Below are 23,886 nucleotides of genomic sequence, written 5' to 3' on the forward strand. Positions count from 1 at the left end.
AACAGATAGAATTGTGATAAGGAACAACCGAAATTTCAACGAACATTCGTTTTCGTAGTAAGGCCTCTGATTACACCCCCATATTTCCCTCCCCTATTATTTATGTGCTGGGGGTGATTTATGTGAAGACCAAGTGAATACCTAACAAGGGGACGATGGTCTATCTGATACTGCACGTCGACGTGTTAGCGACAATATGTACGACGTAGTTTATGGCTCGCCCCTACGACGCGATATAATTTTCTGCGCGATTAGCTATCGAGTGCATGTAGTGTATGTGTGGGTTTGGCTTTATATTTGATTGTTTAGTGTGGTTTAAAGAATAACACTTAGGATCTAGTTATATTTGTTAGAACGTAAAACCAGAAATTAGTAGATTTTAAAGAGTTATTTTGTTACAGTCTAACTATGATATTGCAGTAAATAAATAGCAAAGAAAATGTCAAGCAACAAAACATTTTATTAATAACTTTCTGATTTGCTGCGGTTGATTCTATAACACAGTACCAAATAAAAAAAAATCGGCCTACCCTTTATTGGCGTAAAAGAAGAATTCCGGATACATATTGCTTTACAGTAAGATGTACAAAAGCTTAGCATTTACAAACACCGTAGCTAAATTAGACTTTTATGAGCCATCTATAACATTTCAAAATTATAGCGTCTTTCTTGCCACTGTATTTACGAGAGCGTAACAGCAGTAACTCATGTGTAGCGACCGTACGACTGCATGTTTCGATAGCGATCACGCGACACATCCGACAACCCGACAACATAGTTTATGGCCGGCCCCTTTACATCACTTAACAAACGACTTCAAATATTTTACAGTTATTTTTCATACATTACTGTTATAAAATTATTTTTAAAACCAATGAACATCTATTTTTTTTCTCTTAAGCTGTTGCTTTATTACTGTTATTTTAAATTGTAGGATGTAGATAATAATTGCATTATCACAATACGAGCTCAATAATTATAGTTTAACATACATATATATTTTCAATGAATTGTGAATAGTAGCGATAACTTTTGCGATGTGCCACTTTTTATCGCAAACAGAGATTTACACGTAGTTTTTGCAGGGAGGTAGTTTAAAACCATATTTATAAACCTAGTTATTCTCCTTCCCGAAATGTTTAATATTTCGTGACGGTGATGACAGACTAAAAGCCTATATCAGTCTAAAAGCACATCAACTGTGGCACACTTAATTCAATATGAAATCTTTACAATATCAATCCAAAACGATCAACTTAAGCTTCTATTTCAATTCCAAGTTACTAAGAATTGAAACGTTACTTCTAAGTTAATACAGCCTTTATTTAAATTGTTATTTTAAGAACTAAACTAATTAGCTCGCTCGTCGGGTGTAATTTTATTACTTTTAACATTTAACTTGATTTTACTCATAAATAGTAATTTATTCTAAGTTTTAGTTCTTTCTACTGTTAAAGATCCTCACTGAATTGTTAATTAGTATTAGTTAGGATAAAGTTTATTAACTTATGTTATGTTTTACTTTCCTCGTGAAGTCAGACATTATGATGGCACAAGTAGTTCAAAAGGTAATAAATATAATTCCTCTTATTCATAAAAATATACGAAGTAATTAAAGGCTCATAAAGAGCTTTGTTTTCTTCACTCCTTAGCGAAATGAAAGAGAGAAAACATATTTTAGTAGTTTTTTTTTACTAAAATAAGTTTATAGTGTGTTTATGAATAAATTGGTTATGTCTTTAGGTTTGATGCCGTGGGTTTGTTACCAAAAGGGAAAGGTTTATTTTCGTCGATAGTCGTGTAATTGTTTGTTGCGAATTTTATCGTCAGAATACACCTTTCTTAACTATGGTAAATATAATATCTATAAGCATTTTCTCCTTAAAAGGTGTGGCAAGTGTGAGCTATAAAATATTCTAAGATCTCTGCATACTTTTTAAACAAGTCTCAAAAACCTAATGAAAATACTTTCTAAGTTATTTGAGCGCTCAATTTATGTTGTAAACGACAATAAATTGTGTATTAAAGTTACGTGAAGTAAAAATTTCCTTCTTGTCGTCTCGCCTGTACATTGTACAGGTCATGTACCTATATTATTGAATTGAATCTACTATTGAATATATTATGGACAATTTAAGAACAGCTATTAGCTGGAGTATTATTTAGATAAAAGGTTCCTATTTTTTGCTATTGTGTTGCTATTTTTTAATTATTATTTTTTATTTTTCTTTTAAAAAAGCAACTCCCGTACTAATATTGATAACGAATTTGCTGACGTGTCGCGGGTACTTTTACAGTCAGCTAAATCATTAATCTTATGCTTTCTGTAATTGTCGTGAGTTTAAAAAAACTTTCAACTTTCTACCTCTCCCAGGGGATAAATGTTTGTATGAAAATTCTGTCCTAAGTCACAAACCACGCGAGCGACGTTGCGGGCAAAAGCTGGTTAGGTATATAAAATCTCACATAAAGATTAATCATACTTACTCCACTACACATTACCTTTCCAAATTATAGAGCTTCCTCAGTCCACCGTTCTCAAGAGTCATTGACCTATAGCACGACCAGCAACCCTTTAAAATACAATTATCCGGATGTTCTTTCAAGCCTTAGAGACACAACGAGGTCGACCTCCCCTCCTCCCCTCTCCCATTAACACAACTCTTTTCAAAAAGTCACTCTCAAAATATTATTTCTGGCGCCTCGTTCCTATATTAACCTAAATACACATTAGACCATTCAAGCGAGCTTTAGTATCATGTGTCTGACTTATCGAACATTTTGGTTTGCAAGTGAATTCCTGAAGACGCAGAAATCATTTTCAAAGATTCAATTGTGTATAATTTTCAATTACATGTCGAAATCCTCGTGTTTCATTTTCATGGATTTTCCTGTATAACGCGTGAATTATATCTTCGCTACTAATAGTTTTATGTAACTTACCATACCTATATACATATCCGAATACCAAATACAGAAAACTGCCCTATAATACAACTGGAGCACGCCCAATATATAACTACCCCATAGGTTAATTCGATTTCGGTTCGATTCAATCTGTAGCACAATTCTGTATAATATGTACTGACGAGTTTCGAGAGTTTGACATTTAGAATGTACTGCCAAAATAGTTCCTACGACACCCTTCAGAGGCACTAACACAAATTTCTCGATGGGAAGCCGGTTGTCGGTAGTCGATAGTAGTAGAGAATCGAGCTAAATGTTCCAATATATACCCACCTTTACCTCGTTCACAGTAACGGGTGAAGCCAACAATAATAGCGTGTATTTTTGTAAGTATATTTTTTAAACAAATGATTTATGTTGGCTTCAAGAGATTGAAGTTGGTGTTTGTTACAGTACACGTTTGTTTGGACTCCGCCAATGTTCTAGAAATAACACGTTTGACTGATGTTGCAGATTAAGATTAGAATTCTTTAGATTTTTGTTCAGATTACTGGTTCTTTTACGCAATCTTGCTAAGCTCAACGACTTGTTATAAATGGTCCCACATTGCCAATGCATTAGATGGGATTCGAACCCAAAACTTTCTGTAGTAACGTAAGATCAATTACCATCTTTTAGATTTATTTGCTAACTATTATTTCGTCGTCGTTAAGATGAATTATTGTCAGTACCATTTCTAACATCATATATTTCTTAACACTTTTTTTATTTAAAATCTGGCTTTATTTTTATGACGCGTACATACAAAGAAAATGTAAGTCGTTCTTCGTGTCAAACGGGATGTGAAGTAACATCGGCCATAACACGAGTGTGTTGTTTGTCAGCTCCTCAGTGTTCAAGACAGTCGTATATGAAGATATCTTAGCTCGTATCCTAAAATCCCTTTCCATTAAACAACATCGTTCAAGTAAATTTCCCTTACTTCATTAACCATCAGCAATAAAATGTAACGAGCACGTTAAACGTGTGCTTCTGTGTACAATCGTTCTAAACAAAGATTTGATGTGTGCGCAGTACTGCGTATAAAACATACTCAACAGAAACAACCGCCTCGTAAATGTTCCAAATACTAGTCATTTATTCATATCAACCCACTGTCTCATACACTCGTACACACACACAATACTCACCTTTATTCCAAAGGTAATAAGGTTCACAATAAATAACAACCACAATACACATTTTCACGAACGTAATTTTATTACAACTGTGACATTATGTCAATTTTACGAATATTTACACGATATGTACAACTTTTTTTACATCTTAATTACTGGTATACAAACAGTAAACCTTACATTCGCTATGCGATAAAAAATTACATTTTAGTAAATTCATCGTTACAACCCCAGGCCGAATCGACTCCATACAATGACATATTAAACTTTATACAATAAACGGGACAACTGTCCGTCACTTACACTATGTTATAATAAACTTGAACCGGTAGAAAAGTGGTGCCGAGCGCGCGGCGGCGGCGCGAGGCAGGGCTCGGGCCGCGCGGCGCCGCGAGCGCGCTCACACTACACATACAGTCTTACTGCTCTAATCGATCGACACGATTAGCGTGTCTTCCTCGAGCATGGCGCTGGAGGGCTCGCGACGGCGAGAGGCCCTCACTCAGAGCCGCGTGTGCGTCAGCCCGTTGGTGGCTATCAGCGGGGTCAGCGTGGCCGGCCGCGCCTCCAGCGGCACCGCCTCGCTCGCCGCCACTGACTTCGACGTCAGCGCTGTGGAGGCTTCGGAGCGCGATCCTCCCCCTGCAGCCACGGACAACGCACCACGCGACTCCAGAGCACGGGCTTGCGCTCTCGCCGCGCGTTTCCTCGGTATCACACTGTTCTCCACATGTAACGTCGCGTTCACATCCTTGCCGGCGGCACACGTGCACGCCTTCAGGAAACTCTTCTTAAAGTTATCCGACAAGAAAGCGTAGAGGATCGGATTCATCGCCGAGTTGCTGTAGCTGAAGCAGGCCGCCACCAAGAACACAGTTATGGTGATCCGACTAGCGCACTCTGTAGGTGGTGAATAGATGAGCGCCACTTGGAACGCCCAGTACGGCAGCCAGCACAACACATACACAGCTATAACGGTCAACACGAGCTTGGTCACCTTTCTATGAGATCGTTTCTTTTCCTTCGATTTGTTCTTTGGGCCGACTGTCTTCAGTTTTCGTATAACGAGGCAGTAGAACACGAAGATAAGAGTGAGCGGTGCGGCAAAGCCGAGTGCGAAGGAGTACAGCGTGAAAGATGTTTGTCCTTTGTTAAACTCACGCTCCGGCCAGACGATGTTACAAGACAATCCATTTTCAGTCGGTATCAAAGTCGTATACATGAATATAGGGGTCATAACGAGAGCTGATGCGGTCCAGGCGGCTGCAGACACCACGCGAGACACGAATGGCGTGCGCAGCCGCGGCGCTGCGATAGGATGGCACACTGCTATGTATCTATCGGCACTCATAATACACAAGAAAATACTACTCGTGAACTGATTGATTCCAGTGGAGATCATGTACGCTTTGCACATGAACCGTCCGAAAGGCCAGGCGCGGAGAGACATTGTCGTTATGAGGAACGGTATACCGATGAGGAAGCATTCGTCTGCTATGGCCAGGTTCACGATGTACATGTTGGTGACAGTCTGCATCTTGGAGTAGCGGAGCACCACGTAGATAACGAGGGTGTTTCCGAGTAGACCGACGACGCAGACCAGGGCGTAGAGCACCTGAGTGACGACGTACACGACGGGCAGGTTGATGTTGGGACAGTTCTCGAAGGTGCCGTTATAAGTGCCGTTCTCATCGTACGAGTAGTTGCCGCCGCGGTACATCTCCACATCTTCCAGCTCCATTGTGACGATACAGAAGACTACGAGGTTTTATTGAAGAAATTAGTTACCTGCAACAAAAAAATGTCTAGTGTAAACTCTCGTCGTTTTATCCGGAGGATTGTGAAAAAACTGGCGTTCGTACAGTTTGCATTAGATTTTAATTACATCAGACGGTAATTAAAATAATCGGGGCGGTCTGTTGTGTGATCGGATTACTGGGAGCAGATAAATACAGCTCAGAATATGCGCAACAATATAACATTCGTTTTAATTACATGTGTTCGGATGTGGTATTTTGTTTCGTAATCATTGTTGGGTTTATCCTAAAAAAATAAAAAGGAAAAGAGTGTGTGACGCAGTGGGCGGGGTTTGAGAGTGGGGTAGCTAAAATAAATATGTGTTTATATGTGGTTCATGATCAAAATTCGTATTTTTTAATAAGTCAATGTTTTTTAATACATAGTTAATTCTTGAAACGATTTTTAAGCAATCATTTAATATGTCAAGTTTCCAAAAAATATGAATTTTGCTTGTTCTAATTGTTAGGTATAATGTAGAGGCAGTCTTGCGATCCTGGTCTTTGCAACAGTTATGCAAAGCCCTATCAAAGCATTATTCACGTTAGTTCTCATAATCAGATGAAATTTTTGCATTGCGACAGTTATAAAAGTTATAAAAAAAGATAGCTTGTGAATTTCTACTGAATTTTTTATATTAAAACGTCGATAATTCCAACTATTTTAATCAACTCGCACGACCGAACACATACTTAATTTGTTGAATGCGCTTTATACAGCTTTTTCGAAATTCAATATACATTTCGGATCGAATATTAAAAATTAATATTTTTTACATTTCTATGAATATGATTTATCATCGTTGAACGAGTGGCTATATCATAAGGTCGTTTATTGTTGCTCATACAAAAGTGCCTGAAAAATGCCTGAAAGAAGCCCGAGAGGTGCCTGAAATTCGAAGCCTAACTGATAAATCATTTAAGTGATTTTATTATAACATTCTAGTGAAATATCTTGTGAATATTGATATGGGAGCGAAGTGTGCGTGGGAGAGCCTCAGCGTTGAAATGGCGCTAAAAATAAATTCGATTTGTCGAGAGCCTGTTACATTCTAAATGATAACCCTAGATAAAAGTTGCTAACCTTACCGATAGTAAGGTAAGCAACTTTTGCCGCAGTCTATTCATAGATTGTCTATTAGTGGTATTTGATCAAAATTTGTATGTATAACTGGGTTGAATTTAAAAATTCTCGGCGAAAAAAGCAGGCAGGCAAGTTTATTATTTAGTTGATGACAACCAGTTTTTGGTACCTACCATCCAAATGACTTCACCCAGCTGACCGCAAGTGCGGATTTAATTATTTTTCGAATAGTATTTTGGGACATTACAGTATTCTCAAAACTTTAAAGTACCTTATTATTAACATGGCGTTCGCTCAGACTAGTCTATTCGTGTTTAGTATAGTTTCACTAATACTTTCAAACTTGATTAAGCAAAGATTGTAATAACTAGTTTAAGTTTACTTCAAGTCTTTTATTTCAGAGCCTGCATCCAGCTTTTTATTAAGCAAAATGCTTATTATAATCTCTTGAAACAACAAAAGGAATAGGTATAAAATCTACTTACATTTTGTGTCAGCACGATTATTTGTTGAAGTGTGCCGCTACACGTCTGAAACAAAGAAACGCTGTCGTTAGCTTGTTGTAACGGTAGAATTGAAAAGGTGCTACCTTTATCGGTAGCTTTACGTTCGTAATAATCGTACAGGGAAATAAAAACATATGTAGGTATTATACCGGAGTTAGGTTAAGTGTTATTATATGCCAGATTACTGGTTTTGTTTCCTGAATGACTGGGGAATATTTTTTTGTTTTTGTAGCTGGCCGTTTCGTGTAGACTTTTTTTACGTGTTCTGCAATAGTAACAGTCCGGGATTTTTAAATAGTGAAAGAGGTGGTTTCTTCAAATTTATTTTCGTTAATAGGTTTACGTTTTATCGACTGGATATTATAGAGATAATTGTACAAGCATCGAAGCAAATCTTAGAATATACGAGCATATCGTTAATATTGTGACGTGAAGTCTCTTTATTCTGTATGTTGTCGTGAAACTTTGTTCACGGTCGGAATTGCAATTATTAGTTAAATATTTTGATCTTATAACAATATTCTCTTATAATAATGGCTACAACAACACAGTATTCTAATATCATGAGCTAAATATTCCCGTGATTAATTAATCCACATTTAATAGTGGAAAAGGTTAGGTTTAAGCTCAATTTAATGATGGGTCATTAGTCAGAACGGTTTGAAACAAGAGCGCTGTACTAAACATTGTGTATTCTCGCGGTATAATTATAACGCTTTACAGCAATAAATAAATACAAACACGTCTATACAAGGCTTTTAGTTTTCGAAAGGAAATCTAGTGGTATTTAAACCTAAAGCTATTCCTTAATGAGGTTTAACGCATTGATGATTTTTTTTATAATTTTTCAAATATTCTATGTGTACACGAAATATAAATGCATACAAAAGTAGCACTACGCTTGTTATATCCAAAGGTGTAGGCAAAGTTGTATGCAATACAACCATGTCGCTATTAAAATTATTTAGTCCCAAGTAATAGGAGTCGAGTCTACTGGCCATTTATAGGGCACGTTACTAAATTCTGAGCTGCTATTGAGAATATTACGACTAAAAACTAAGAGATTCAATAAACACTTTGCTTGATTCAGAAACCTAAGTCCAGATATTTCGGTAGCTAACTGGTTGTCAACAGTTGCTAGTGGTAGGAAATCTCCCTTATTTCGGACTTTATTTTTAGTTTGCAATAAAATTGTCTTTAGAGATATTACAGTTTTGCTTGAAATCCCGTTATTGTAGAATACACAAGGCAATCTGTCAGTTGTATGGTCGACGTGTTTACTTCAATATGATTATTGTATAGGGAAAGAATAGCTCTGTGTTGCGTGATGTGTGCGTGTTGCGTGCGTGGCGGATGCGTGGCAGCTGTATGCAGTATGTTTTCTATGTGTTGATAGTTATTGTTTTGTTTTGATTAATGTTTGAATTAATTCATTGAATTGATTTCAAATTCACGGTTTTACGGTGAAACATCTACATAAAATGACGCCCTGCCGCGGGTGGTACTTTCCTTAAAAAACTTTTTCCTCCATTCGAGTTTATTACGATTTTGCGATTTAAAACCAACATACGTGTTGTGTACTTAAATATGGAAAATCTATCATCACAGTGATACAAAATACCTGAAAACTGTAAAACTGAACAAAAGCCTAAATCTTGAAAAGAATTATGATTTTTTTAACCCATTACTGTTCATTGCTGGGCAAGGGTCTCGTCCCTAACGAAGGATGAATTAGACCTTCAATCCAGCAAATTCTATATCTGATTTTTTTATTTAGACTTATGAGCAAGGCCTTGTATATCGTATAAGTATTACGTTTGTTTACTAAATATAATATTTTAAGAGGTCAATGTGAACATAAGGAAAAGTCGTAAGTCGCTGTATGTGTGAGATAATAAATCTATTAAAGTTTTACGAGTGTTTACACCCGGGTTTATGAGAGCCTTATGTCTGTCACCTACCTTATGTGTGTAGGGAGATAACTTGACCGTTAATATGAAGTGGGGGTTTTTGTGTAGATATGGAATATTTGTTGGTGAAAATGAATAGTTTGAAAGGTTAAACTAGTGTCGGAAAACAAATCACCAACAAAAATTCTCAGAAATCTAATATATAAAATTCTCGCGTCACCATTTTTGGTTACCGTACTCCTCCGAAACGGCTTGACCGATTCCCATGAAATTTTGTGAGCATATTGATTAGGTCTGAGAATCGGCCAACATCTATTTTCCATGCCCCTAAGTGACACTTTTTTTTTAATTTTTATGGCAAAACAACGTTTGCCGGGTCAGCTAGTAATAATATACATTTGTAGTTACTTTATCTAGCAGACGCCAAGTCTATAAATAAATATGAGGCTTTACAAATAGGTCAGTGTGAAAAAATGGGGCATAATCAAAAACTTTCGACAATGTCTTATAATTTGACGATATTGTGTTCCGCAGTGAAAGGACAATTAATATTGTATTATAGCGCTATTGTTTTTGTAAGGGTCGCGCTGAGGTTAGACAATTTCATGATTCCATTGTTTTTAACTTCCAAACTGCCCTCTTAATGGTTCCTCAAAAAATGATGATGATTATCTATGGTTATAAGATTTTGCTCAACGGTTAAAGTAATCCTAAATATGCGCTGTCGTGCGTTCCAATCCCAGACAGGACAAATACCTGTGGAATGAACTTTCGATATTAGATATAAGTTTATCTATGTTCGTTTTTAGAAGTATATAAGTTTGTTTATCAGTTGTCTGATTACCATAGTAGAAGTTCAGTGTGGAATCAGACCATCGTATGTAATTTGCCCAAAGATGTGTATTTATTTAATTTCGATAGCTGCAAGTCGTAAGGCTATTTAGTTTTTTTTGATTTCATTTAGGTTCCCTTTTAACGAATATTGATTTAGTGTTTAAAACAAGCGTAGAGTTTCAATGAGTTTGTAAATTAGATTGTTAAAAGTCTAGATAATCAATCCAGACTTTAGCTCCTAGCTAAACAAATTGTTCTTTAGTTTCATTTAAAATCCTGCGTTTTCGAAGTAGATTCGTAAAGCTGTACGACTATTATACCAAGTACGTTCATCCACACGTAACAACAGTAGAGCAATTCTGTATAATCTGTACTGTCGAGTATCGAGAGTTTGACATTTAGAATGTACTGCCAAAATTGTTCCTACGACGCCCGTCAGAGGCGCTGATCAGATTTTCATACAAAATTTCTCGATGACAAGCCGGTTGTCCTTAGTCGATAGTAGTAGAGAATCGAGCAACAGTAATATATTCGTAATAACTAATATCAAACATGTATGTTGTCAAACTGTCAATCATCTGTCGCATGCTCTGTCAACACATTATCTATATTGGTTGGTAGGTTCCGTGCACGCGATATAGAATCGTCCTTGTAGTAATTTTTGATTTCTTTGTTTATAACCTATTAATGTCCCCCTGCAGAGCAGGGTCTCCTCCCAAACTAGGAAGGGGTTAGGCCTTGATTCCACCACGCTGGTCTAGTGCGGGTTGAGAACTTTGCATGCCCTCATTAAATGTATTAAATAAATTTTAGGCATGCAAGGTTTCATTCATCACGATGTATGATAATTATTTCACACATAACTTCGAAAAGTCATTAGTGTGTTGCCTCGGGTTTGAACTTGTGACTACTGGAGTGGGAGGTGCCAAACTAAACCACTTTCTTCATTTCTATAGATAAATTATTTAGTGGTAGTGCGACTTATTCTCGAAACTAATTTTAATTGTAGAGATTAAATAACTTCCCAAGATTCTAAATTTTTATCTATTGTGTAGATTTATACGCTGTTTCAGTATGAATCGCCAGTAAAAATTGAAAAAATGCTAAAATTTTAATTAAGCCTGTCAGACATATATCGTTTCAATAGTATTTCTAATCGCTCTGGAATTTCATAAGACGCCACAATTCATACTGATACCTAAAATAATTAAGTCTATCTGTTTCACGACTAAACCACTGAACATTGATTTTAAGGAAGCTTAGCGTTTTAGCGACGCTTAAAGCCGGTTGTTCAATTGTCGTAGACATTGAACAACCGCCGTAAAACACAGGCTACATACTTTCTTTAAAATAAACACGTTAAAAATCCGCACGTTCTTGTTATAAAGTAGACATTTCGCTACAAACATAATACAATAAAGTACACATATGCGCGCGCGTCGCTATTTCCACAGTCGCGTCGTAAACATGATTAATGAGAACATACAGCCATCAAACAAGATTTGCGATGTTCTGCTGTACATTGTTCATTGTTACGTTTTATATCTATTTAAATACGACCTAGATAAAGATAAAGGAACGTTCGGACTGAATTTTAATCGTAGCGAATTCAGAAAGTTTTAGAAATGGATTTGGGGATTTGTGGCCGTTATGGTGCGATTAATGAATTGATTTAGTTGGTAATTTACGAATCTTTTATATTTATAATTTAAATAATTAGTTTAGATATTTTTCGTGTAAATATTTGGTAGTTTGTTGTGAGCAAAAATGTATTAGTTACAAAATCAAAACACTCATTTGTGTAAAATACTGTAACATATAGAGGTATTATCATAGTAATCAATGATACAGAGTGAATTTACCTCAAATTATTGTGTTTGTTGTGTACTTTATTGTGTGTGGGTTTTACCACTACAATTTAGTTTTACCATTTATTTGTAAAATCTAGCAGATAGTCAAAAAAGAACCTATTGTAATAATAACGATAAAACAGTAAAATACAAGAACAGTATTTTGTTCTTAATGTATAGCTGCAAGTTAAATATAAAAGACCATTAGAACAGAAAAACTTCTAAAATCAAAACTTCAAAAACAATACTGAAACATTCTACAAGTCATATTGAAATAACTGAAACTATGCAACAAAATATCAAGCGCATTTCTTAAGAAGTAGTGACCTAACTGATGTATATTCTGATCTCCGTCGCGTTCTCCGCAACACTTCATCAGGGTGACTCTTTGTGTTGTTTACCTTTTTGTTCAGCAGCAACGCCTCGGCTCTGTCCTTTGTGAGCGACTAATGCAAGCCTCTTGGAAGCCTTTGAGATTCACGGGTTTCGGGTTTTTGATCTAGAAGTACTTGGGTTCTTAAAATAAAGGTTCTTGTGACAAATAAGAATATTTTTTGGGTAAAATTATAGGTCTTTTAAAATCTTATTTTAGGTTAAACCCGTTTGGTATACTAATGTTAAAAGACGAATTTCGCAAAGAAATCTGCGTGGTATTAATTGCATTGATGGATTTGAAATAGAAATATTGTAGGCTAAGATTATGTCGTAATTGTTAGATCATTCATTGTTATGCAAGATGTTTAAATTATACAAGTAGTGCCTGCTGAAAAAAATCTACAACTCAAACATAAAAACCAGGTAGTAAACTTTGACAATCTGTTAAAAATTTACCCACAAAAAGATTAAACCGGTACTGACCAGTAACTTAACATTATAGGACCTACTTTCAGAAAACACTTCAAGCTAGCCGTGCTATAGTATCAAATATTTAGCGCAGTGGATTCAGTCGGCCGAATTGTGGTCTCCCTTAGGAGCAGTTCAATATTGCAGAATTACTTGGCAAGTAACCATCCTACTAGTTAATAAGTGATGTGATACACTCCTTAAAGTAGCTGGGATAAGGTTCAGATTGTAAATACCACCAGTTTTAGGGGAATTCGAGATTTATGGTCGGTATTTGAAGGGTTAATAATTTACAATTATATCAGTAGTAGGTAATGGCAATGAGTTTTGGAATTAGTAGAATTTAGAATCAGTAACGCAATTTTCTATCCTCGGTGCTATCAATTAGCTAACGTTTGACATTCAACATTATAACAAAAATATTTTTGCATGTACCAGAGGGCGGAGTACAGCAAAAATTTCTATTTTTGATAAATTCTTGGAAGCAACACGATGGTAAACTTAAAGCGTTATGTTTAGAATCAATCTATTTGTATTTTTCTGAAGACGCCGCAAATAATTTTGGTAACGCTTATAACATCATATATTTAGGCAACAAAAAAATTTTGAAACGAAAAAAGGGAAGCCCTTGTTGTTCCCTTGAGATATGAATATTACAAAATCAGAACAAAACAGTTACCAGCTGAACAATGTTCCTGAACAAGCCGCCATATAAAAATGATCGTTTTCTGATACTAACGTTTACGACTGTTCTCGATAGCTTGTGTTAAGGTTATTTTCCACTGGTGAAGCGAGGCGAAAACAATATCCGTTTAGCTTATCGTTGCAAAAAAATAGTCAAAATCTTCAAAATGGTACACAAGATTTTTACACATTTGACCTTCAATACAAAAAAAAAACAAATAACGTAATAGTATTTATACATCTCTGCCTACCTCCGGATACAAAAGGTGCGATAATGTGTATGTATATAATAAAAATAACTACCAAAAATGATATCCATTAAATTAATTAATTGTACAATTTTACTATGTTTTTCTGTTCTCTTCGCTTCGCAGGTGGAAAATTCCCTTTACCATCGTACCATACAGAGCTATATTGGTACACAAGTTCATAACAGTGTCAATTTTCTTTACGAAACACTTTCTAACAAATAAAGATTTTATTTCGGCACTCGCTATTACATCGAGTTTCTATCTCGTTATAAAGTTTAACGTATCTTTGCCAATATTTGTAATATCTCGTTACTTTTTCTCAAAAGGGTGGGTTAATAATATCACCATTGTGTTTCTATATACTCTACGCTAAGCCAAGTTTGTAATAAGGAAAAGCCTTTTCATCGAAATTTATCATATTCTAGGCTACTATTAATGGATCATATAAAAAACGCATTTTTAAGTCGTTTGTGTTTTACTTTTTTTATCTTGTTAATAAAAATTTTAGCTCGCCAAACGAGTTTTCAGGGCAAGATTATACAGAAAGCAAACCAAAATGAATTAGATAATTTTTCCAACACAAGCTCTTTTAGGTTTCTATTTGTACGGTATTCAGCTAAAAATAGTCCGTCAGTCTAAGTATTTATGTCAGTGAGGTTAATACTAACAACAACAACAGTACCATATTTCTCAAAACACCTCAATTTATCTTCTTCTCTTGGGAATTTCCCGTACCATCAATTGTTAGTAAACCAACATAGCTATCGTCGCTTAAAGAAATAGATGGTCCTCCCTATTCCCCATTACGTAAGTAACCATGAGACTCCCATGGGTCCCATACAGCTGAGCCGACCAAGGGCATGACCTCTGACATTCGAAAATACATCGCGAAAACTGTACAGGAAAGTAGGTAAATTTAGCCCTTGAAATGAAAAACGTCTCCTATTCTGGCCCACCCTTTTTTGTCTGACTAAATGAGGGTGCAACTAATTGTAGCAAACGTATGTTATTTTAACAAGGATTAGATAGAGGTATATGAAATAAAAAATGTTTTGCCATTCATCGCACGCATCGCGTGCTGTTCGGACCACAGAGGCAGTCGATTTAAACAAAATGTCTTTAAAAAGCGTTTTCTCTGTAATATGTAAATGTTATTACCTATCGACGTTTTAAATTTTATTTATCGCCTATCGCAAAACCGCTAAAATAAAACTCACATTTTAGTAATGAAATGGCCGTAGCAATTTGCTACGACGTAGGCCGTGGCGTAGCACTTAGGTCGCATAAAGTAGGAGGCTCTACGATCGGCTACATCGAAACTATTTTAATGCCTACTGAATGGGAATATTTTAAATTGTAAGAGCTTTTTAGTGTTGAAGTGTATTTGTGGTAACGTGACCTTTATTTAAGGGTCACGGTGGAAATTCCCAAAGGTATCAGAGGCACTTAATTTTCTTTTGCTTGTTTGACGTGATGGTTTACGTGGTCACCTTGCTATTATTATTGCGGCGCTCTGTGGGATGAGCATTAGTTTTTACTTTAGAAGTAAAGTTATCGACTATTACGTGTCTATTAATCGGTAGATTTTTCAGTTTTCTGATCGCTGTAGTATAAACATAAACTTTTACGTCTTTTTGCTGGATTAGAAGTAGGCTGAGGCGATACACAGCTGTTTTAAAACTATTTATTTATATTGGCTTTAGTAGTTTACGAAGTAATAGTATATGAGTTTGAATCACAGTCAGACCAAATTGAAGGTAGCGTAAAAAAGCCTTCAAGGATTCAAGATAAAAATAGAAAATATAAATAATTCATATCGGTTTTTATTACAAACATGTTTTCAAATCTATTTATCAGTTGAATAAATCGAAAAACAGCTGCCAAAAGTCTATTTTCTTTTCAATTACTTGACTAAATAAAGTCAAGTATATAAATGGAGAGAAAAAATCTTATTTCAGCCAAAAGTGTAGCTCTGTAGTGTCTTATTGAATTTATAATGCAATCACACGTGGTGAATTTAGATTTTTTTCTATTGGTTTCATTTCATTTTGGGTGCCGAGGTGCAAATTGAAAAATTCTGAACCGTAATTTGTATTGAGATTTGAAAAAGACGCAGACGAGAGACTTTTTTCGGCAAGTGGGTATAACATTGGGAAGATAGCACAAAAACAAACACAAATATAATTAGAGTTTTAATAGAATGCAATATTTGTATCTGAAACTTTTTTATAAAAATATATTTGTGGTATACTAACCTAAGAACTGGTAACTTCAAGGGAATCATCATGCCGAAATCTGTAACAAACAAAATGTATATTAGTTTATTGTATTCTCAAAATCTCAGCCAAAGACCCAATTTATTTGGGTTTTTTAACTTATTAACTTCAGCCCACTTGCTAGGCCAACATCTACTTCTGAATTGAAGAGGGGATTAGTCCTTTCGTCTAAAAAAATTACGAATTCGTTAAATTTTTAAAGTTGCATCTATTCTCTGAAAACAGGCATCAAAAAAACCAAAGGACTCAAAATCTATCCATTAAAAAACTCCAATTCACACTACCAGAACTTCATAATCGTACATAGTAATTCGAAATCATCATCACTATAACAAACACAGTATTTCAACCGTGTAACAAGTTCATATAAAACAAAACACTACGTGTATATAAGCACATGATTGGATTGAATCCCGAACAGATTGAATTTATCTCTGCGAGAGATTAGTACGCGCGCTGCGTTCATCCAGTTATTTTTGACTTCATATTATTTTATACTGCACAATCATTTTTATTGTGGGTGTAATTTTGTTAGCTATGCTGCAAGATACTTAAAGGTGTTGAAGGATTATAAAGATCACCTTTTTCTAGATACTTTACAAATAGTCGGCCTAAAGAAAAAATATGTTGTGTCGATATATTTGTTTTTTAACTTAGACTTAAACGACTGATCGTTTAAGGGGTCCAACTGATTGTTGGTGCCTATGACCGATGTAATTTCTCATTGTTTAGTTTTATCTATGAGCATATTATTAAAGATTATGTGTTTTGCATTTAATAGTATACTTTTAACCGTTATCATTTTTAACTAGGCATTGATAGGTCACGTATTTACCGTATATCTATCGCATATTCATAACCCGGTGCTGTCCCACTGCTGTTATTTAAAAATGCATTTAATTACGTATTTTTGAGTTCCTTGTCAGGCAAACGATTTCCATAGTCATTTGACACAGACATTTAAATGGAAGTTACATATGGCAGAGACCAAGCAACAACCATATTACATTAAGCTTGATTTTTTCGGCAATTTGATACCAAAAAAATACTTACTTACCATATACTTTTTCTACCAAAATGTAATTAAAATCTCATCACCTAGAATGTTTGAAGCGCTTAGTTTCACAAATACATGTAGTGATTAGTACGTAGTAATGTGGGCGGGTAGGCCTCACCTGCCTTCGGTCTCCATCCATCAGGTAGCTGTTGATTTTACCACTTCCCACCTAACACATTTGCATTTTATGTTGGCGAGATAATCCACTAGATTAGTCCATTTTGTAACGAGTTTCCGTTGAAAATAATGTATTGGTTTAGTTTTATGCTACTTTAAGTTTAAAACTTGTTATTTCTAGTTATGTAGAGGCTTACGGATTGTTAGCATAAATGAAACTAGGCATATAACTTACTATAGTTAATATTAGTGTGATTTTTACTTTTTTAACCTGAAGCCATGGTTTGAGTGAAACTAGTTTTTTTGCATAGAATTCAATTGCGGTAGTAATCGAACGAAACGACCACAAAGAACAACTATTACTAAAATTTGGGAGTCTATAGAATACGAACTTATTACACCACCTAATGAGAAATGCAATCACTCTAACAATTGCACTTCACTTCGATAAACACTTTTAATCACACGACATAAAGAATCACACAGTCCTGAAATTTACATGTAAAATGCTCAACCAATCTTATAACTGAATGTATAAATAATTACCTTTCTCATCAACCAACTATAAACATTAAATAAGAATATTATAAACTTAAAATCATATAATAACCAAGCTTATTTCATTAGCGTCCATGATTTAAAAACAAATTCCCTTCAGCAGTGGAGGTGGCGGTCGAGTCATGAATAACATTATTCAAATTGCCACCTCCAGCATTATTGTTCAGTGTTCAGACGGTTCAGTCAACATCTAAAGACAAATTACATCTATTTTAAATTCCTCTTCTGAACGGTTAGTTAAATTAATAAAGGTTTAAGGATTAGATTAAAGAGTTTCTGGTGAACGAGGGGTTTTTTCATATTTTTCTAGCGATAGCAAGTAAGTTAGGAGGTTGAGCGCCCATAGCCAGTTGCGCTCACCGGTCGGTAAACGATCTGTGGGTGAAGCAACCATTGGCGCGGCCGTTCCATAGATGGGTGACCGCATAGTGGTATTTGAACTGGGCGTCTCCGTGCTTCGGAGGGCACGTTAAAAGTCGGTCCCGGCTGTTGTCTACTTAGATAACAGTCGATAAGCCACGTCAAAGGCCTCTCGGACGGCTTGAACAACTTTGACACTAGGTTGACCACTAACCATACGACAAACAAACAAACAAGTTAGGAGGTTGTAATTTACAACTAGATCAGATTAATTATTCGTTAATTAAATAAATATTATAATAAGAATGAATAGTAATTCTAAGAGCGGAAGGTGTCTTTAAAAAAATGTTTTGCATAAGTATTGAACAAAAAGGATGAAGTTCCAAATTGCTATCTTAAAACAGATTATACCTATCTGCGTTTTTCAGTGACGTAATTTGGGTATAATTCGATCGCAGAAAGGGTGTTTCGGGACTTACGGGACTAATGTGCATGAAATTAAATGTTCCGCACGATTTAAACTCTTGTAATTTTGTTTACCTACAGTCACATTTTTCGTAAGTTATTTCAGTTAGATATAATTACTACATGTTGAAAAACGTGTTTTTTGATACTAACTGACCCACGTGACTCCGCTTACGTGTATGTTTGACTCCGAGCTTTGACTAACTCCGATCAAAATTTTATGAAAATTGGTTCAGTGGTTTAGCTATGAATGCGTAACATACGGACAGAATCATATACACCCGTATTTAGCCAGCGTGGGGACGCAAGACCTAACCCCTCCCTCATTTCGGGAGGAGACCCTTGCCCAGCAGTGCGCCTTTTTTACGAAATATGGTAGGATGGGTAAGCAGTGCTGTTACTTATACATATATGTAGTGCATGTAAGTTTATAAATAACTCAGTATTTCGATGATATATTCAATATTTTCTGACCTTGACGAAAAACAAGCGTTCATTGTGAAACTTTCATTATTACATAAGTTAGGAAAACAAATAAATCAAATACCGTTACGAAAATAACTTGTGAATATGAGAAAATAAATTCTGTTTGTAAAATTCTGGTTGAGACCGTTTATTTCGAAATCAAAAGTAAGTTGCAAATACTCGTATGATTAAATTGCGATTTAAATTATTTGACTTTATTAAACTTCACAATTTCAGAATCAAATTTTCACGTTACATTTTAAAGGCTTAATTATAGTCGCATATAGAAAGCATTTCAATCAATGTGAAGAATTTGGTTTTTCCTGGCAGTAGGACATATAAGTGGATACAAAAAGTATCTATAAAATTCTAAGAAATACGACGCAGCGCAGATTACATACGTAAAGAGATTCATCGAAGTATATATTTTTAACAAAACATACCCTTTGATATTTACTCAATATCTTTGATTCAAATAACATAGCATCTTTTTATGGAATATTATCGTACAAATCTAAATATTCTCAGCATATATTTTTAGAATGAAAATAACACGAGGTGTCTGAAGCCTGAAGAAGATTGAATGAGGCTATTTCGGGAGCGAAATATTTCGAAAAGTTTTTCTCTTTGAATTAATTTATTTTAACGAACAATACGTATACGTGTTATGAAACTTGTATTAGAAAGTTACCTATTCTTCTGAGGCCATATTTTAATAGAGTTCTGTATAGTAATAATGTTTTGTAAAACTTTTGTATGGTGTTAAGTTACAATGTGTATTTCTGTTAAAGTAACATCAAACCCTCGACCACTTGCGTGGATGGTACAACTTAAATAACTCGGCTATCACTGCTCATAATCATACTATAATGTTTTTCGTAAATCGTTAAATTGTTTTATCATAATTCATCTATCCATCCTCACAAAATTCTCAATGATCTATTTTACTTATAATTCTGTCAAGCCCTATACATAATATATTATATTTTTTAAGGCACAAAAGTAACTCCTCTCTCAACGTAGACACATATTTTACGTTACGCGTTCTTTCCCTCACGTAGAGAGCCAGACATCTTCATAGTCAGACTGAGCCCTATTTATTACCACTACATACTTACTGAGTACAATACATGGTGTGTTTGTCTTAATGAACGACTAATTTGATATAGACTAGGTTTATTCTAGGCTTGTGTTAGATTATTGTTTGAATGTTTTTAAGTTTTGTATCGGTTTGTTTATGGATGTCGATTAAGCAATTTCAACTAGTTTTTTGTTCTCAAACCTAGTAGAAATATCCTAAAACGATTACAGTCCACATCTTAAACTTAATAATATGAGAACAAAACATCTTGTGGTCTAATTGATAAGTGGTCTTCGATCGTACAGACGGGTTTTTACTAGATTTTCTTACGTCGATTACTAACAAACTGATATTCGTAACTGCTGAGTTAAGCTAAATTATTTAAACACTAAACATTCGTAGGTAAAATTTTGGATTACGTATGAATTCCAATATTTAGCCTACGATTATGAGATGACGTTATAACAAAAAAACTCGCTGGAGACAAAGTTACTACAATTATAAATCTAAGAGTTACGCCAAATTAAAATTCTTGTGACTCAACTTTACCCTAATTACTACAAAAATAGCCGTTTATAATAAAAATAAAACTTCAAAGATTTTCAACTTTTTATTTTTTGAACAAACTTTTAATTTCTTAACATCTTAGTTGAAGCCTTTCTATGACATACTATCTGACTCGCGGTTTTGGTCGTTTTTAATTATATTTGCGATTTAAGCTGCTTAGATTTTAATACATAAAGTAGCCTGTTTTGGTTTCCGCGTCTTCAGCAAATATGATAGAAATACCCTGCAAAATGTAATTAAAATCGGTGTAACCAAGAAATCGTTACAAACACATACTTAAGAATTTCGGGTATCCTGAAAAAGCTAAAAGACTAAAAGACTTCTTTCGCATAGAAAGTTTTTCCGGGTACAAACTCTCTATGTGCCCATTAAAACACTCAGTTATTGGTGTAACAGTTCTAACAAATTTTCCCATTTATAATATTAATAAGATTACAAAAGCTTTGTAAACAAAACGTTTAATTTGCGCGGTTTATCGGCTCATTTGGCGGCGCCCGGTCACGGCCATCAATCAATAGCTCTCTGCCGGTGACAGACGCCCACGTCGTAATGCTTCGCTCTAGGAAAGTATTTGTGCCTCCATTTACGTCTGCACGACTAGTCATTAGGTTTAAGGATAATTACTTGGGAATTTCAGTCTAAAGATTGCCTTAAATAGTTTATGAAAAAACCTAAGTTCAGGTTTTTGTGTTAGTCAAGGTTACTTTTAAGTGTTCTTTTAGATATTAGTGAAGAGTTTGTCTGGTTATATTCGCAATAATAGAAGTTTTTTTTTATTTGAATGTAAAGAAACAAAATTGTGTTATTAAAATATGCATCGCATCTCACACTAGAATCTTAACTTGACTTTTAAATTATATGAATAAAACTTGGACAAGGCATTTAGGCAAAGATTAAAGAACAAAACTTTTACCATAAACCATTTATTCCATTTCTAATTCATAACAGAACCTAGACATCATCTACAGCTGCATCATCAAGTAATAAATTTTCTATAATTGCAGTATTAATTTATATTCAAAACCTGCGACCGTTAGCACTAGGGTCAATGACCTCCGAACAACTTAGCCTAGACGCTTTAGTACCAGACTACGCCCTTATCGTGCCCAGCTTAATCCATCTTCTTTGCGATCGCAACTATTTCTTCCTAAACCCAGCTTTGAATATCTACTGCAAACTATTTCCAACCTTATATTTATTACGACTTAGTTCAATTTTGGTTATGTGATGAGTCAGCTGTTGAACAACATGACAAAGTGAAATAGACTTTAAGGTTGAAGAGATAAGGTTGGTTTTTCAGTGGTGGGTTGTAAGGTTTTATTTCAATAAGGGGCCAAGTGCAGGGTTTGCAATAAGACCAACGCGCACTTGTCTCATTTGACAAGACTTATTGAAACAAACGTGGAGGATTTTTTCTGTGAAAACTCCAACAGTTTATGTTTTATTGTCGTAAGTCTGGACCGAAGTGAATTATTTTTATTTGAGTTCGGCTTTTTCGCTACAGTTCGGGTTTTTTTGATGTTTTCTTACTTCTTGATTTAGTTTGTTTCTTAGCCTTGGAGTTGAATAAGTTTTCGTTTACTACATTATTGTTTCATTGGGTCTGTTGTTTCTTTCAAGGGTACAGTTGACTTTTATTGTAAGTACTTATACCATTCGTTTCTTTATGAGGAGGTACTATAAATAACAAGTATAGAAATGTCAGAACAATTTAAAATACTTGGTACATACCATTTAACTACAGGCACAAAACAGCTGACTAACTATTTTACTCTAAAGTTAATAACAAGACTTTACTATCATAATAAGCTAGCTCATACTCAAATCGGGTAAACCAATTTTGCCATTCACTTTAGAAAACATTGACTGGTATAAATAAATTGGTGAGTAAACAAGTGATCTTATTATCTGAAGAACGATGGTCTCTCCCGACGCACAATGGCAAGCCATTATTTTTTCCATCTACCCTCAAATTGGAATATTAATCGTCCCTAATCAGTGTTGCCCGAAGAAAAGATTTCCACTAAAAAGGGGAAAATGTATGCAAAGTCCTTCACTTTAGGGAGATTTTTTAAATTCTTTCGCTGCAGTATTTTAAAAATACATGCTTCAATATTTCGAAAAGATTGTGATTTTGAGTTTTTGTTGTATATGTTAGGGACAAAATGTTAGAAAGATTTTCATTGCAAATACTTTTGCAACTTTTCTCAGATGATACGGCCATATATGATATTTTCTGAGCACATAGTATACGAAATCTAACCTAAACAAAACGTACAAATATGAATCACGTACTCTATTTCTTTTCTTTAAAGTTAAACTATTTAATCGTACTGCACTTCCAATATACACATCAATTTCTTTAAACATCTCCACAGTCAACCACATAAATCCTCCACTAGAAATAGATTTGCCGATAGTCCTAGGGAAGGCATTTCACCACACTTGCCACACTCGCCAGCCGTGGAGCTCAGTGGGCTGAGTCGACAGCCGCGCGGATGACTGTCTATTCTTCAATATCCGCTCCCACCACTCACTTAAATTCTTTGTCCAATATCCGACGAATTAAGTTCCGAATACCCTCTATTTTTAGAAGAAAATTGGATTAATTTTCGCGTATAAATAAGTAGGAATCAAGATTGCGTGTTAATTTGTTTTTGTGGTGAATTAGTTCAATAGCCTTAGTTTTCTTGTGGTTTTGAGAGTTTTTTCAAATAGTTTAGTACATAATGGACACTAGGTTACGTAATAAAATGCAATTGTATGTAGACAATAGTTGCTGGCATGCCGTCATTTATTTATTACTAGCTGACGCATGTGGCTCTGCTCGCGTGAATCCACTGTTGTATTTATTGTTGTAAGTTTACTTATTTAGAATTGAAGTAGCAATATGTAATTAAAAAAACTATTGTGTTTTGAAAAAGCAGTCCTAATCAACAATTTTTGAGAGTTTAAGTGAAAAACATCTGAAACTAAAAGCCTATTACATTAATAAATAATATTAAAAGAAAAGTCCTGCATTTCTCCTTACTTTCCATTCACATTTCATATAAAAAGATGCTACGACTGAATCATCAAAACTGTCTTACTAGTCTGT

At 34.9% G+C, this 23,886-nt stretch overlaps 1 protein-coding gene across 1 annotated transcript in view; it reads right to left on the reverse strand.

Moving 5' to 3' along the window:
• Positions 1–4,150: 4,150 nt before the first annotated feature.
• AstC-R2 (Allatostatin C receptor 2) overlaps positions 4,151–23,886 on the reverse strand; it is a 158,598-nt gene continuing 138,862 nt past the window's right edge. The window contains exons 4-6 of the mRNA XM_076113897.1: positions 16,099–16,138; positions 7,451–7,495; positions 4,151–5,873 (exon numbers count right to left, since the gene is read on the reverse strand). Coding sequence (XP_075970012.1) covers positions 4,588–5,826 — 1,239 coding nt within the window. The 5' untranslated portion in view covers positions 5,827–5,873; positions 7,451–7,495; positions 16,099–16,138 and the 3' untranslated portion in view covers positions 4,151–4,587. The remainder of the gene's footprint in view (positions 5,874–7,450; positions 7,496–16,098; positions 16,139–23,886) is intronic.

This window comes from Anticarsia gemmatalis, chromosome 4, assembly GCF_050436995.1.
Source record: "Anticarsia gemmatalis isolate Benzon Research Colony breed Stoneville strain chromosome 4, ilAntGemm2 primary, whole genome shotgun sequence".
Lineage (NCBI taxonomy): Eukaryota > Metazoa > Arthropoda > Insecta > Lepidoptera > Erebidae > Anticarsia > Anticarsia gemmatalis.